At 40.3% G+C, this 18205-nt stretch overlaps 1 protein-coding gene across 1 annotated transcript in view; it reads left to right on the top strand.

Moving 5' to 3' along the window:
* The window catches only part of TOM1L1 (target of myb1 like 1 membrane trafficking protein), a 47002-nt gene that overhangs the window by 27999 nt on the left and 798 nt on the right, over positions 1-18205 (top strand). The window contains exons 6-14 of the mRNA XM_081317267.1: positions 665-733; positions 1054-1170; positions 8107-8240; positions 10697-10757; positions 12745-12859; positions 14664-14766; positions 15091-15151; positions 16658-16736; positions 17525-17606. Of these exons, the coding sequence (XP_081173393.1) occupies positions 665-733; positions 1054-1170; positions 8107-8240; positions 10697-10757; positions 12745-12859; positions 14664-14766; positions 15091-15151; positions 16658-16736; positions 17525-17606 (821 nt within the window). The remainder of the gene's footprint in view (positions 1-664; positions 734-1053; positions 1171-8106; positions 8241-10696; positions 10758-12744; positions 12860-14663; positions 14767-15090; positions 15152-16657; positions 16737-17524; positions 17607-18205) is intronic.

Below are 18205 nucleotides of genomic sequence, written 5' to 3'. Positions count from 1 at the left end.
AAGATTAGCAGCATCTAAAACTGCAACTGTGCATGTGCAAATCTCAATTCTGCATTCACTAGCCTTGCAGGAACTAAATTTTGGATCACATTAAATGCGACCGGGTATCAATTTGCAATTTTCACTAAATCAAATATTGCATTATTTTAACTCACCCTAATTGCAGCCTCCCTGTATGCTCACTTTTTAAGCTACCTTAGTGCATAGTATTCACTTGATATAAGTGGACTGTTGCTAGTTTTTTCATTACAAGTACTACATATTTTTCAATCTAAACCTGACATTTATTGATTGTAAACATTACGTGAGTATGATATTACTCAATTACTGTTGGGAGTTAGAACGTTTGGATCAAATAAGAGATCAGTACTTGAGATCAGTTGGTTTCTGCTGGTTGCATTTGAAATGTGATTTATCTATAATGGTCACTAAACAAATGGTCATAATTGTATGTTAAGCCTCATTAGTGAAGAAAAATTTCAACTAAGACTCATGCTATTTAATTTATGGCTAAAGTAAGAATTAAATTGTGATTGACAGCTTAAAGGTGTTCCTAAATATATTTGCATGTACACACCAATATAAATATGTGGGAGAAAAGTGTGGCCTATTTGAAGTACCTCCTAGCTTTAAATATTGAAAAATCTCCTGTTTGTATCCACAGCATTTGTCCCAGAAGTGCCTTTCACAACCCCTCCCCCCAGCTGCAGTAATAACACTGATTCCTGAGCAGGTACAGTTTATTTCTTCAGATATTTTACAGATTAAGACTCATTATCTCTCTGTTAGATTTGGATGAGAGTGTAAGTTTTTAGTTTATCACTTACTATCTTATCAATACATTTTAATTTAGTGGGTTTCTGGTAGGACAGGCTTCTTCCACCGAGCTGGGGAAATGAGGCTGAACTTTCAATTTAAGAAGAGAAGGAACATTGTTTGCCTTATGAGTCAATAAGACAATGTTCTGATAAAAATGTTGATATTTTTTTTTAAATCACAGACCACAATAGGCCTTCCATTTTATTTTGAATTGAATCTCATGTTTTTGGACAGGTTGGAAAGCTCTACAGTGAACTGGACATGGTAAAAATGAATGTCAGAGTCATGTCAGCAATATTGAAAGAAAATGTTCCTGGATCAGAAAACCCAGATGATATGGCGCTTCTACAGGTAACGTAATGCAGGGTTTTTGTTGTTACTGTTGTTTCTGTTTTGTGCTGGAGGTGAAAATACTTTCTGCACTACCATCAAGCACAGTCATTATACAGAAGTTTAGCTGGTGGTAAAAATATGGGTTGGCGTATCACAAGTAAGAAATGGTCCAAGTGAGATTGCTCAGCTGGTTCTAGCAATTCCTCAGTTGCTCCCTGAATTCCCCAGAATGTCGATTGTATGGTCAAGACGTTTTCTGGACATAGTGAGATGTCTTTTCATATTGTTCTTTTCTTATTAATAAAAACCGATTCTGCCAAACACAAGACTCCAAAATGTGTGGAGTGTAAATAGAAATCACAAAGAAGGGGCAAAATATGTTCTTTCGAAATCATAGCATCTGTTTGGTTTCTCTCCATGTAAAAAATAGCTGTCTGTTTTACATTATTTCTAATGCAGATAAGGCCCTTGACTTACAACCACATTCGGGACCAGAAATTCCATTGCTAAGCAATGTAGTTGTTAAGTGAGTTATGCCATATTGTATGACTTTTTTGCCACTGACATTAAATGAATCACACGGTTGTTAAGTGAATCTGGCTTTCCCCCATTGATTTTGCTTGTTGGAAGCCCCCTTGGAAGGTTGCAAATGGTGATCATGTGCCTCTGGGATGCTGCAACTGTCATAAATACATACCAGTTACCGGGGGCCTGAATTCAGATCACATGGTTTGGTACAGCAGTTAAGGATAGAAACTGGGAGATTGTGAGTTCTAGTCCTGCCTTAGCCATGAAAGCTGACTGAATGGCTTTGGGCCAGTCATTCTCTCTTAGGCCAACTCAGGGTTGTTTATTGTGGGGGAAATAGGAGGAGAAAAGAGTATTTTGTATGTTTGCCACCTTGAATTATTTATAAAATAATAAAAGTGGGATATAAATATAATAAATGACTGCAGGGACACTGCAACAGTCATAAGTTGCTTTTTCAATGCCACTTTAACTCTGAACAGTCATTAAACAAATGGTCGGCAACGGACAGCTTTGTGTAAGTGTTTGTAGCTGGAGTAGGCCACCATTTTTCCATAGTGACAAGATTCCCTCAGTTGCCATCCCTTAGGGGTGCCAGCTAAGGAAAGGATGGGGCAGTGCTGCTGGAAACAAAGTATCTGGGACACTCATTGTCCAATATACCCTTCCCCCTTTTATATACTTTCTTTAATCATATTATCTTTCCTTTTTGGATATCCTCTTTCTTTGTGAAAGAGCAATCTGTGAAGAGCCATCTATTATTCCCCAAAGTCTGACTGATCTCTTGTAGAAAATTGGGCTGAAAACTACAAGTTGCCTATCCATGATTTATAGCATGGAAAACATTTTCCCTTTCCTCCAGTCACTTTTGATACTTTTTAAATAAGGTGGCTTTGTGTGGCATTACGTTATGACTTCAAATAATGAGATGTGGTAATTAATAAATAAGGGCAGAGATTACCTCATACTGTAAAATGGTGGTTCTGTAATCAGATAACATTCAAAACTGCTATGGAAATATCAGCTTATGAAGAAACAGAAGTTAGACTAGGGAGCAATATGGTGTCTTCTTGTTTATTTTTAATATGTCGTGAGTTTCTGCAACAGAACCTAATTAATCTTTAAATGCCGTAAGATTCTGTAGCATGATTGTCCTTCTGGGGGCTTTATGATATATGTGGTAGATCTCCAGTGATTTCTGGATTACTCTATTTATTTATTATCATTATAGTGATCATGAATATGATCACTATATTTCTGTGGTTGTTTCATTTGTGCTACAGTTGACTTTAGCTAAGATCTGGGCAGCCCAATTCTATGCATGCTTATTTGGGCATAGCTATATATCTCTGTGTTCAACTGGATTTACTCCCTGTATCTCAGTGAGAAGTATTCAAAAATGTCCAGAATGGCAGAATACACACAGAAAAAAATAAGGTGAAAAATGAACATTAAAATAATTGAACCCTTCAGAAGCAAAATAGTCCCATTTATTCTCTGACAGAGCTTCAAAGCATGTAACATTCAGTCTTCTGCTTACTTTCCTTATCCACTTTAGAAAGAAACAAATTTTATTGCATTTCTTTCCACAACTAGAATTGAATTGAATTGAATTTATTAAATTTATATGCCGCCCTTCTCCCTAAGGACTCAGGGCAGCTCACAACAATAAAAAGTCAAAAACACAAAATACAAAATTTAAAAAATAATTAAACAATACATGTAATAAATACATAACAATTAACCCAATAAACCCAAATTTAAAACTATAGTCAGTCCAGGCCCGATTGTTGGAACATCCATGTCTTCAGGTCACGGCGGAAGGACCGAAGGTCAGGGGCCATCCGCAGCTCCAGAGGCAACTCATTCCAGAGGGTTGGCGCGCCCACAGAGAAGGCTCTCCCCCTGGGGGTCGCCAGCCGGCATTGCTTAGCCGATGGAACCCTAAGGAGGCTGACTCTGTGGGAGCGAACTGGGCGATGGGAGGTTGATAATGGCGGCAGGTGGTCTCACAAGTACCCCGGGCCTAAGCCATGTAGGGCTTTAAAGGTAATTACCAGCACCTTGAATTGCACCCGGAGGGCAACCGGAAGCCAATGCAGTTCGCGCAGGAGTGGTGTAACATGGGAGTATCGAGAAACTCCCATAAGCACCCGCACGGCCGCATTTTGCACCAGCTGAAGCCTCCGGGTGCACTTCAAGGGCAGTCCCATGTAGAGAGCATTGCAGTAATCCAGGCGAGAGGTGACAAGGGCGTGGGTGACCGCGCATAGAGCATCTCAGTCCAAAAAGGGGCACAACTGGTGCACCAGGCGAACCTGTGCGAAGGCCCCCCTGGTCACAGCAGTTAGATGATCCTCCAAGTTAAGCCATGAATCCAGGAGGACACCCAAGTTGTGGGCCCTTTCTGAGGGGGGCAATACCTCCCCCCATCACAAGAGATGGAACATGTTGGACAGTATGAGATGCCGGCATCCACAGCCACTCGGTCTTGGAGGGGTTCAGCCTGAGCCTGTTCCTTCCCATCCAGACCCGCACCGCCTCCAGGCACCGGGACATCACGTCAAGGGCTGGGTTGGCTCGGGGTGGAGATGAACAACTGGGTATCATCCGCATATTGGTGATAAAGGTAAAGGTAAAGGTAAAGGTTCCCCCGCACATGCGTGCTAGTCGTTTCCGACTCTAGGGGCCGGTGCTCATCTCCGTTTCAAAGCCGAAGAGCCAGCGCTTGTCCGAGGACATCTCCGTGGTCATGTGGCCGGCATGACTAGACACCAAAGGCGCACGGAACGCTGTTACCTTCCCACCGGAGCGGTCCCTATTTTTCTACTTGCATTTTTACGTGCTTTCGAACTGCTAGGTTGGCAGAAGCTGGGACGAGTAACAGGCGCTCACTCTGTTACGCGGCACTCGGGATTCGACCCGCCAAACTGCCGACCTTCTGATCGACAAGCTCAGCGTCCTAACCCACTGAGCCACCGCGTCCCTTTGAGCCACCGCGTCCCTCACCCCAAAGCCACGGATGATCTCACCCAGCGGCTTCATATAGATGTTAAACAGGAGGGGGGAGCGAACCGACCCCTGAGGCACCCCACAAGTGAGGGGCCTCGGGGCAGATCTCTGCCCCCCTGCCAATACAAACTGCGAGCGGCCCGAAAGGTAGGAGGAGAACCACCGTAGAACAGTGCCTCCCACTCCTAACCCCTCGAGCTGTCGCAGCAGGATACCATGGTCGATGGTATCAAAAGCTGCTGAGAGGTCAAGTAGGACCAGGACAGAGGAACAACCCCTGTCCCGGGCCCACCAGAGATCATCTACCAGTGTGACCAATGCTGTTTCTGTGCTGTAACTGGGCCTGAAACTGGACTGGTGCGGGTCCAGATAGTCCGCTTCATCCAGGAATTGCGGGAGCTGACGCGCCACAACACTCTCAACAACCTTCGCTACAAAGCGAAGGTTGGAGACAGGATGATAGTTATTCAAGGAGGCTGGGTCCAGGGCAGGCTTCTTGAGAAGGGGCCTCACCACTGCCTCTTTTAAGACACCCTCCATCAATGAAGCGTTGACAACTGCCTGGAGCCAGCCCCCTGTCACCTCCCTGGCGGCCGAAACCAACCAGGAGGGACATGGGTCCAATAGACAAGTTGTAGCGCTCAGTCTATGCATAATCCTGTCCAAATCATCCAAAGACACAGAGTCAAACTCATCCCAAATGGTACAACCAAGACCTGTCCTTTCCAGTCTGCCGGATTCCACCCAGTCGGAGTCCAAACCAGTCCGAATCTGAGCAATTTTGTCCTGCAGATACTGTACAAATTCCTCAGCCCTACCCTGCAAGGGGTCATCCCTTGGTCGCTGATTAAGCAGTGAGCGGGTCACTCTAAACAGGGCAGCTGGGCGGTTATCTGCGGACGCAATGAGAGCGGAAAAGTAAACACGCTTTGCTGCTTCCATCGCCACTAGGTAAGACTTAAGATAGGTTCTTAGCTGTGTTCGGTCAGATTCTGATCTGCTGGACCTCCAACAGCTCTCTAAGCGTCTTTTCCGGCGCTTCATCTCTCAGAGACCCTCAGTAAACCAGGGGGCCACCCGGGATCTGCACCGGGTCAGAGGCCGCAAAGGCACAACTCGATCCAAGACCCCAGCAGCCGCCCTCTCCCAGGCTTCTACTAGGGCCTCAGCAGAGTCATGGGCAAGGGAAGCAGGAAATGTCCCAAGCTCCATCTGGAACCTCTCAGGGTCCATCAGGCACCTGGGGCGGAACCACCTGGTCAGTTCCGCCTCCCAGCGGCGGGGGGTGGGGTACTGAAAATCTAGCCGGAGAAGAAGAAAAATTTAAAATCATGTTGCAACAATAATTTGGGCTCCAGTGGATCTTCAGCTTCCCTTTTCTTACAGTGGGGCCTCTGGCTTTCCAAAGGTGGTTTTCACTACTAGAATTCTTTTTCTTCACAAGGAAATACGAACAATCCTACAGGCAACTTCTTAGCAACTATAAGAGTGCATGCTGAAACCTCTTATGCTTGTTTCTTGATATCTGATTCATCCTGCTGTGGTGGTTTTATGTTTTCTATTTCTTTTTTCCACATCTTTTCTGAAGAAAAGTAATACGCTTGGGTGAATGGAAGCTGTATTTTGTAAAACAAATATAGGAAGTTTTTGTTAAAAAAAAAAACCAAACATAAATGATATATAGCAAAGGTGTGAAAATTCAATTTCCTTCACAGAAGCCTGTTTTCTCTAAAGGTGGTGGTAAACATAGAATAAGTGTGTATTTTAGATAAAAGTTTATCAATTGTGTTATAACAATCATTGGATGCAGAAAAGGGTAATGAAAGTGGTTATAGAAATTTCCCTTTTATACTTCAATAGATTTCACTGAAGAGAAAAGTAAGCCAATTGGAGTGTTATCTTCAAGTTTTCCAAAAATATGCATGATGAGGAAGAGGATAGCTATGTTTGGCTTTTTTGTAATCTTACAATTTGAGGCTATCTAGCTGTCTTGATTCTTGCACACAAACACATATTCCAAATAAGTATTCAACCTCCATGTAACAAAATCTTATCAGAAACACTCATTGGAAAGTTAGAAGGTCTCTGTTCTAGGATCTGATTCATAAAAATGTTAAGTCGATTTTGAAAAGCAAAAAGTCCAAACTTTGCTTTTCTAAACAAGCTATTGTTCACATCCATATCAATCTATATTTTCAATTTTTAGTTAAGGCTCTCTCCCCTAAACATAATTTTGGTTGTAATTAGAACTTGGATGTCACAATTTCACCCAGTTAAATTATGATTTAGCAGTTGGATTGTAAGCACAAAACAAACAATAGTGTACCTTAGCATTATGTATAAACCAAGTCTATGTCTTAATATGATGGTCCCTCTCATTTCTCGGAGAGAAATTTATAAAATGGAACACAGTTTTTGTTAAATGTACTGTATGTTTAAAAGTGCACACCAACATTTTCAGTAATCCATGAAACACATTCTAAATGCCTCCCATTCCTGCAGGAATATCCCTTGCAAAATTCAGATATAAACCGTTCCTTAAAGAACCGTAGTGGCACAGTGGTTAGAATGCAGTATTGCAGGCTAACTCCGCCCACTGCTAGGAGTTCGATCCTAACCAGCTCAAGGTTGACTCAGCCTTCCATCCTTCCAAGGTTGGTAAAATGAGGATCCAGATTGTTGGAGCAATATGCTGACTCTGTAAATCACTTAGAGCAGCAGTCCCCAACCTTTCTAGCTCCATGGACTGGCGGTGGCAGCAAGGGGGGAGGGATGGCTTCACATGCACGTCCTAGATCCCACACAGGCAGAAATAAAGCTTTGCGCACTTGCCTACCACTTGCGTGGCCCAATTCCCATGGTGAGATTCAGCCGGTTCGCACCACCTTGGCAGAACGGGTAACTAATTTTTTGTTGCCCAGGCCCAGAATGGACTTCCGGAAGCAGCATCCAGACAGAGAACTGGTTGTTCACATATTTGAATCCCACCACTTCCCGGTTCCCAATGGGCCATTGACCAGTAATGGTCCACAGACTGAGGGTTGGTCCACAGCCTAGTTAAGAGAATGTTGTAAGCACTATACAGTAAAGCAGTATATAAGTCAAAGTGCTGTTTGCTATTGCTTTCATGTTCTTTGGTGCTGCATCCTTCATGATGCTACCTAAGGCATTTGCTGTATGATTACAATTACCAAAAGGGAGAGAGGCTTGTGGCTATTTCTAAAAAGTTTTTAACTATATCAATTTTAAAATGTTTCCTCTGTAAAACAAGAGATCATGGCCAGGGAGGAATAAATGAATCCGTGCCATGTTTTTTTAATGCCATGTGGACCTGTGCTTCTTATATTTTCAGCATCTCTTATTTTTTCTATTCAAATGCAAATAGTATACCTTTTACCTTTTCTCCCTTGGTAGAAACTCTACAAAACAAGTCGGGCAATGCAAGAGAGAATTATGGAATTGCTAGCAACTGTGGAGAATGAAGACGTGATTACTGAACTCATACAAATGAATGAAAACCTAAATAATGTCTTACTGGGACATGAAAGGTATTGTTACTATTATTAATGTGATATATGTAGTCTATGCTAACAAATTGTTGTGCCTTTATGAACAAATCTCTTTTTTGAGTAAGGGGTGAAGTAATTCTGGATCTTAAGTTAGGGACTGTTCATAGAAATAATAAATGAATAGGTTATGTTTTTTTGTACTGGACAAGTATGAAGCCTAATAAATGGAGCATGAGTATAGAACAAAATTCAGTCTTTTTTGAGAAGCATATCACAAGGAAGAAACAAACATGACTTCTTACCAAAAGTTCAAATATCTATAAATAGGTTAAATAATCATACTATTTTCCTTGCTGAATTGCTTGTAAAAATTATTGTAAAATAGTATCATTTGTGACTATAACACATTGTGAAGATCTGTTCAGAGGCTGTAAAATGAATCAGATATCAGCCATCACACATTTGGGACAAAAATTGTAAACCCATTTAATCAAGCCAAGGGTTGACCACTGATATAACTGTGAAGACCTAACCCCCCCCTCTTTGTTCCACTTTGTTCTACTGTTGAAATATAGCTTGAGATTTCCATCCAAGGCTGGTTGTAATATTCAACACTTTTTAGCCTACAAACATTTCTTTTTCAGTTAGATTTGGAAGTTGCTTTAAGCTGATTAAAGGGACGCGGTGGCTCAGTGGGTTAGGACGCTGAGCTTGTCGATCAGAAGGTCGGCAGTTTGGCGGGTCGAATCCCGAGTGCTGTGTAACAGAGTGAGCGCCTGTTACTCGTCCCAGTTTCTGCCAACCTAGCAGTTTGAAAGCACGTAAAAATGCAAGTAGAAAAATAGGGACCACTACGGTGGGAAGGTAACAGCGTTCCGTGCGCCTTTGGCGTCTAGTCATGCCGGCCACATGACCACGGAGATGTCCTCGGACAAACGCTGGCTCTTCGGCTTTGAAACGGAGATGAGCATTGGCCCCTAGAGTTGGAAACGACTAGCACACATGTGCAGGGGAACCTTTACCTTTTACCTTAAGCTGATTGCCTTTATGAAGATCAGTTACTTTGAGACAAAGTAGAGGCTGAGCAGACACTAATTGCCTGACTCATTTGTAAACACATTTTTTTTTGAAATAGAGTTCACATTGAAGAACAAAAGATTCTGGTTACATTTCAAAATGACCCTAAAAAGTGGTCTGCCTTGAAGTGTGAATGTAACTCTTGACAGTAAGAGTTTTTGTTACAAATACTAGGAAAGATACAAGTAAAAAGGAAAACAAATAATTATAAAATTCAAACTGTGCATCTCTTTCTCTCACCAGGAAGTTTTAGTTGGTTGGTTGGTTAGGCAGAAGAAGCACCCGACATCTGTATGTTTTACTATAAAGGGCATTTGCTTCTGCTAGGCTTCATATAACCTATAGGCAGGGTAGTCATTTTTAGAGCTTTCAGGACAGTGTGTTACCACCAGAGGAAGGCACTGCATGACCAGTTTCCATCTATTTGGGACTCACTCCACATAGTCAGCCAGATATGTTTTCACTTATCTTGATCATCAGGAAGCAAGCACTATGTGATTGGTTTGTCCTATTTGGGAACTTGTCAGTACCACCTTCCTTTGTCTCTCAAGGCCTCATGTTCTATTCCTGTCCTTAAGCCTTCAACCATAAATCAAAAAAGGTAAAATTAATCTGAAAAAATTGCAATTTTTAACAGGATTTAGAGATGGCTAAGAGCAGGAGGCATTTGGACGGTCTCCTTCTGTCATTTCTGCCCTTAGGTTTGAAAAAACAAATTAAAAATAGTTTCAAAGTGTTGTTGAATTCTGGCAGTTATTCTACTAGTCTTGGGTGCCAGAATGTTGGGGTGCTGGGCAAGGCACTATTGCAAGCAATTTGAGCGCAATCAATTTCCCACCTTTGCCTTATGGGCTGTGACATTACTGTACCCTTTACTGTGACACTTGTGACACATATTCCAGAAAGCCTCTGGCATGACCATTAAGTTTCCATATATTCTGAATGTTTGTGCTGCAAATTCTCAGGGTTCTCGTTTGTAAAGCCTCCTTCCACATGAAAAGATATATAAGGTGTGTTCAGGGAGAATAGTCTACAGAACTTTCTTTAACCAACAGTTCTGTACCCTGAAGAAAGGAGCAGGAAGTTCATACTCTGAAATCCTTGTACTTTTGAGTCATGTGCTACTTATAGGAGCACCTACCTGATATTGCACAAGAGGAACAAAGGAGATTTATTTCAGTTGTTCCAGTAAATACCTCTACAGGTATTTGTTTCCTTATATCATCTACATGGCTTAATAGTGCCCAAGTTTTCAATATCCTAAGTCATCCCAGACGCTTAAATGTAAAAGGACAGGTATTGCATATAAATATGAAGACTGCCATTAGTTTCCATATTTATGTGTTTTATGTTAATAAAACTCACTGAAATTGCTTTGCTTGAAACTGATTATATTGATTACGCTATTTTTTATCTAGATTTTCTAGAAACAGAGTACGTTTCTGGGAGAATCAGAGGATCCAAAATGAACGTGCAGCAGTAAGTAATCCTAAAATTCTGAATTCTTTTCCCTTCCAAAACTCTGAATGTTCACAGAACTAAGTTCACTGAATGCTTAATTTATTCTTTTGAACGTTTTCATCTTCCTACCTTCATTGTATTCTAGTTAGTGGAAAAAACAAAGGCATTCAGGGAGGTGTGAGGATTTGCACAATACAAATCCGTTCTAAGCATGATAGGAATGAAGAGCTTCAAGAAAGAGAAGAGGAAAAAAAACATGTTGTGAACACAGGAAAGCAGCTATTATCATCTGCCTTTATCTAAATCTCACCTGGCAGAAAACAATTCTCTTTTGTTCACTCATCTTCAGCGTGCAGTGATCTTCTGATTGGCACAGAATCATATGTCACATTCAATATAATTTATGCTTATCAAATAACAGGTAACAAATATAAAAACTGAGCAAGATTTCTAAGGTGTTCTTAACTGGGCAGGAACCCTTGAGGGAAGTAAATTATTTCATTCTGGCTTTTGAGGCTATATTTGCTGCTTCAGTGGTTTTGGCCAATGAACGGATTGTCCTCACCGGGAAGGAGACAAGGGATATGCCTCGATTGATCTTCTGAATTTATCAGCAACTTTTGGCATCCGCAAGTATGAGGACAGGGTGAAATGGGGATTTTGTTTCTTGTGACTGTCCAAAAAACCTATGGAAACCTCTTGTTCAACATCAGGAATTTCATAGAGACCCATGCTATTATCCATGCTTTCTCATATTTATTCATTTGATTTGATTTTTGATGCCACTCAACTCACAACTGCCTCCAGGTGGCTTACAGGTTTAAAAAGTAATACAAAAGCAACAAACAAATAACATAATCAAAATCAATTCCCCCTCCCCCCATTGCAAAGTGGCAAATACATATATCTGAAAGAGGTCCATCGACCCTACCCCAAAGTCTTTAGGAATAGCCAGTTTTTCATATAAAATCCCTAAAACTGATAAGTATTTGGGGTAGAGATGTAGTACGATGCTGATAAAACCAAATATGAATTCTTGTCATCTGAACAAGGTAAGTGCATGAAGATGATGAATCAATACTTGAAGGCTGGAATAGCTAAGAAGACCATGAATATGAATTCATATTCACATAAGATGGCTGTTCTTTAACTGACCCTTTGTTCTAAGAGTTAAAGGAATAGCCTGTCTGAATAGGGTTGTACTCCCTCCAAAGAAGAATAAATCTCTTGGGAGTAATTTTGATGCAGCCTTGTTATTGGAGATCTAAATGGCTAGTGTGGCTGTGAAGATGAAAGAATGTGTGGTCCTTGATGCTCTCTGAACTTGGTTGTTTTCTCAGAGATGTTTCATTACCCAAACTAGGTAACATCATCAGTGCTAGTGAAATGTTTTGTCAGGAACTGTTGTCAGAATCCACATAATGTATTTTCAGGAAAGATTTAACATTGGCTATATAAGATGAATTAGAAGTCCTTGTATTAACCATCACAAAATCTTACATTACTTGGGAGCTGAGTATCTGAAAGATTGCCTCAACAAGAACTGTAACAGCTTACCTGTGACCTTAAATCATCCCATCTTATCATGAAGAAAAATATAGCAATCAGTTCTACTATGAAAGTGCAGTGCTCTCCTCTGAGAAGTATTTCTAGTCCCAATTCAAAATATTTTGAGCACCAAGCTAGGACCTACTTCTTTTGCAAACATTCATGAAAAATAAAGTGGAATTTGCTATTCTGTTTTTTAAATCTTGTGTTGATTTGATCTACCTTTATTGAAAGAATGTTGTTTGTTTTAGTGTTGTTGTTACCTTAAATGGACTATGGCTTATGTCAGGCGGGATGTAAATTGAATGAATACAGTATGTAAATAAACACTGACTTCAAGAGATACTCACTGCCTACAAGATGTGTTTCACTGAGAGATTATTTGCAGTTACAGGTATTTAATATGGGCTTAGAGGCAAAGTAGGCATAATGTCTAACAACTTTGTTTAATTTTAAGGCAGTTGGCAACCAACCATCTGCTCCTTCCTGTGATTTGCTTGATCTTGAGTCATGTCTTCCTGCTGCTGTGCCAAAGCCTATGAGAACTGACCTTCCCCAATCTTCAGAGTTAAGTAAGTAAAATATATAAACTCTAATATTTTAACAGAATTCTAGAAGTTATGTGAGGAAAAAAAATTTCTTTGGGTTTCACTTTGCAGGTTTGTTTCAGTTGTGCAAAATGTAATAGTATTTTTATTTATTTATTTATTTATTTATTTATTTATTTATTTATTTATTTATTTATTTATTTATTTATTTATTTATTTATTTAATTTGTATACCGCCCTTCTCCCGAAGGACTCAGGGCGGTGAACAGGGCAATACATAATAAAAAACAAGATACAAAAATTAAAAAGTAATTAAACAGCAATGCCCGTAATAAATTAGTACAGATTAAAAAGTTAAGACCGATTTATAAAACCCAACCCCATCCCATCAGGCCAGGCCAGCTTGTTCAAAAAGGTAGGTTTTAAGATCGCGCCGGAAGGAGCGGAGATCAGGCGCCATCCGGAGCTCGACCAGAAGATGGTTCCATAAATCCGGCGCGCCCACAGAGAACGCCCTCCCCCTGGGGGCCACCAGTCGGCATTCTTTGACCGGTGGCACCCTGAGGAGGCCCTCTCTGTGGGAGCGTACTGGCGGAGGGAAGTTAATTTAAATTTTAAATTAAATGAGCCTTGGTGGAGCAGTGGGCTAATGCCTCCTTAAGTAACACCAGCTGCCTGCAATTACTGCAGGTTCGAGTCCCACCAGGCTCAAGGTTGACTCAGCCTTCCATCCTTCCGAGGTAGGTAAAATGAGGACTCAGATTGTTGGGGGCAATAAGCTGACTGTAATAATGCTGCTTGGGGGGGGGGAAAGCCCTAATAAGCAGGCATATACATAGAATGAAGGCTATTGCTAAGCACATTGATTTGTGTTTCTTAGATTGTAAGCCACCCTGAGTCTTCGGAGAAGGGCGGGACATAAATGGGATTAAAAAAATAATAATTTTGAATATGTTTCAAATAAAGATGGTGGCTTATCTTCTATCAGTATTTAGGATTGTTTCAAATGCATTTCAGCTACCAGAAAAATTCTGCTGACATTCAGAGCAGTAGTAGTGGGTAGGCTGGTTAACTGAATTTCTTTAGAGGCTGCAGGTTTGTGTACCTCTGCTGTCTTCCTGGCATGGCAGCAAGAAGATAGATTGCTCTTGAAATTGCACATGGGTGGCAGAAAATTTGACTGTTACGCTACATAGCTCTAAGCTTATGGGATGGCTATCCCAGTCTAACATGTCAGATGTACAGGTAGTCCTTGACTTACAACAATTTGTTTAGTGACCATTTGAAGTTGCAACGGCACTGAAAAAGTGACTTTATTACCATTTTTCACACTTACAACTGTTGCAGTATCTCCATGGTCACATGATCAAAATTCAGATGCTTGGCAAGTGACTCACATTTAGGGCAGTTGCAGTCTCCCGAGGTCATATCATTACCTTTTCCATTACCTTCTGACAAGCAAAGTCAGTGGAGAAACCGGATTCACTTAACAACCGTGTTACTAACTTAACTGAGGGATTCACTTAACAAACTGTGGCAAAACAAAGTGGTAAAATGGGACAAAATTCAATTTACGACTCTCACTTAGCAACAGAAATGTTGGGTTCAATTATGATTGTAAGTCGAGGATTACCTGTTCTGATTACCATATAGAAGGCAATATGTTATGTATCTCATGTGCATTCACAACACGTGTGCTTAAGAAAAGGCTAAATACTAAGCTCCCTAATAATATGTTGTTCCCAAATGCTGACTAGATTTGTTTCCTGTATTTGAATATGTGCAGGGAAATTCTGCCATTCACAACTACTAACTTGCCTCTCTTTAGATTATCCACCCCAAAGTGTGGTTGCTCCACATCCTCATCCTGCTGTGCCATCAATATACCCTCAACTAAACTCACCTGGTATTGCGAATGCTTCACAGTCTTTGTAAGTAACCATGTTTAAAGTCATGTAAACATTTAGATAAACTTTGACAGTTTGTTAAGCCAAAAGATCTCATTGTTGGAAGTTTATTCAATAATTAGCTAGGCTTCCCGTAGATTTGATTTTCATTAATCCTTCATTTTAAAAGCTAATTTATGTAGTCATATAGCTATTGCAAATGAAGCAACAGACTAAGAAGCATAACATTGACTAATAAAATAGTTGAATAGTTAATTGTCCTATTTTGGGCACAGAGGGAAAGCCATCATATTGTATCTTTATTGTATTTTGTTGGTGGTTTCCAATGCACTGTTTTTCCTTTTAAAGATTCCCAACAGAAGCACAAAGGACATCCCAGGTGATCCCAAATGATCCAATGTATATCAATGTGAGTATCAAACTGTGGCCTGATTTATTAAATTTATTGCCTGCCTATTTTGCCTTGGGCTACCTCTAGGCAGCTTACAACAATAAAAATGGAGAAATGAAAAGGAGGTGTAAAGAAGACAGTAGCAAAATAATGGAACAATAGAATAAAAAGAAAACAGTGAGAATAAAGCGATATGAGAACAAAAGATGGGCAGGTAGGGAAGTGGGGGAAGAGGGTTTTTTTATTATCAGTCTAGTAGCCACCTCCAGTGTGGTAATCCCCCACTGAGTTCCCAACCAACCAGAAGAGTCATTTCTTCAGACTCTTACGGAAGGATAGGAGGGTGGAGGCAGATCTCACCCTGGAGGAAATGATGTTCCAAAGGGTGTGCCCATAGGACAGAAGGCTCTGCTTCTGGAGCCTGATAGTTGGAGTTCTTTGATTGAAGGGATCTGCGGTAGGCCCTCTCTGCTGGCACAAGTGGGGCAGGCTCGTCCTAGCAGGATGAGACAGGTAGCCTAGGCCTATGTCATTAAGGGCTTTATGGTCATACCCAACACCTTGAATTGCGCCCGGAAGCAGACTGGTAGCAGTGCAGTTTGCGGAACAGAAGTGTAATGCAGGCCATTCTAAGGGCCCCAAAGATTGCTCTTCCTACCACATTTTGAACCAGCTGTAGCTTCCAAATGGATTTCAAGAGTTGCCCCATGTAGAGCATACTGCAGTAGTCCAGATGATAGATGACCAGGCCTTGAATAACTGAGTGAAGGGAGCCATGATCCAGGAAAGGTTGTAGCTAGTGCACAAACCAGAGCTATGTAAAAGTTCTCCTAGTCACACCTGTCACCTGCTCTTCAAGTTTAGTCTTAAACTATTCGAGTTTAGTTGCAAGGATCAGAAAAACTGTAGATACTTTAGCTGTATTCACTCTTTTGTAAACTGATTTATAGATTAGTGAGTTGTGTCAACACACCCACTAAGTGTGCACTGTGGAAGAGAAATTAACCGTAACTTTTTCAGATCGTTGCTAAGGATCCCTAATCCCTACAGATCTGTATAACCAAGAAATACAAAAAGGCAATAGGCTGAATTTATTTCCACAGTGCTCATTGTTTTGAAACCAGCATATACTACATGAGTGCAGGTACAAATAAATTTAAAAAATCACCAGGCTGAAGTTGTTTTTTAAAAAATGTATTGCCCAGGATACAGAGTCTGAGGAATCTGACTCCATAAGCCAAATACAGAATGTTTTGAATTCTATTGTGTTAATTCTATGGGGTTAATGCAGTCCAAACAATCCTATGGATCTTTTCTAAATGATTTATTCAATATTATCTAATTTATAGAGGCCCAACAAAAAGCTCACTTAATGTACTGTTTATATTAATAGAATCCTTAATCACTTTTATTATAATCTTATGTCATATAGACAAAAATGAATGAACCATCTTGTTATGCTAAACCATTTTTTTACCAAAGCATCTTCCTGCATATCTGATTTAATTCATTTAATTTCCTTAGGTAAACACATGTTTAAATCCAGAGCCCTTGAATGCAGTAAACAACATACGTAATGGTATAGGAAATATACCACCAGGAGGTAACATTTTTATTATTGCAATTAGAGTTTGCAATTGCATTATTATAATTACAAGACTATAGGTAATTGTAATTGAGCCAGAATTACAATTGTAATTCATAGTGGTGATTTACAACTTTTTTGGTAGCAATTGTTAACCAAACACTACAGTTGTTAACCAAACACTACAGTTGTTAACCAAACCCATTTTACTCAATGAATGTTTTTTGCCAGAAACTAGAATTAAATGCTGGTTTCCATCAAAGCTGCCAAAAATCACAATCATATGACCATGGGAAAAGCAGGTTTACACCATTGTCAGATGAATTAGTTGTGTGGTTTAAGTCCATCCGTCTATCTGTCTAATAGCCTGCCTTACATTCAGGAGCTCAAGATGTACCTAGCCCTCCCCACTCCCATTTCCCCTGACAATAACAACTCTTGAGAGTAGGTAACTAGTCAGCTTCTGTGAATGAGAGTGGACCTGTATCTCATAATTCCTAGTTCAACTTCTTCACCACTATGCATATTGAACATATGAAGATGGGGCAGGATGGCAGTAGCAATTGCTCTGTATTCTCTTGGTATTTTATTTAAAAAAGTGTATTCAAGTGTATAGTCTGCTCACTCCTGAACTTCACTGCTGGAGGAAAATGTTGCCCAGATCCTATTCCCTTCACACTCCCTTCCATATATAATTTTTATCTTTTATCTTAGAATTGAAATAGAATATGAGATTCAATATAAATTTTTTGTTTCTTAATACTTTTAATCAGCAAAACAAAACTTTTTTGTCTCTCTTTTTCCAGACATATCAAAAACCAACCCACATCCTCCTAATTATTATGAGCTAATGGAATTTGATCCTTTGGCTCCTTGTGATCCAACCAAGTATGTGATTTTCAAAATGATTAAAATTCTTGCTTGCTTATTTCTTGTTCTTAATAGTCCAGGCCAATATAGAGAGCTTTTTTTTATGCCAGTGCAGCAAAAATACCATGTGGTACCTATTTTAAGACATTAGTGATAGCCACTAAAATCAAACAGCCACACAGAGATTTCTTGAATGGATCTTTGTTTCATGTTACTTAATTGCATCTAATAGTACCCATCCACTAGAGTGCAATATCTCTTCTGCCATTCCCCAACTTTCTTAGCAGATACTGTACAGGGGACCATAGAAAAGAGAAAAGTTTTGCTGAGTGAGCAGTTATCTACCATATTTTTACCATTGTAACAAACAATATTTATATACGTACACTATTCCTTTTGGAGCAAGCATCATTAATGCAAAGGCATAGAAAAGGGTAAGCATTAACAGCTGGTAGCTTGAAGGGTGAGGTGTCTATGCTGGCCTCTGGGATGGCACCTTTCTCCGAGATAGAAAAGAGTAAAACATGTAAAAGACCCAAACTTCACAAAGAAGCAAACACTTCAGCCATATACAGCCGAGAAGAAAATGCAGAACTACATCCATTCATCACATGGTG

This window comes from Vipera berus, assembly GCF_964194415.1.
Source record: "Vipera berus genome assembly, chromosome: 2".
In the NCBI taxonomy this organism is placed as follows: domain Eukaryota; kingdom Metazoa; phylum Chordata; class Lepidosauria; order Squamata; family Viperidae; genus Vipera; species Vipera berus.
This window is presented reverse-complemented; position numbering and strand designations above follow the sequence as displayed.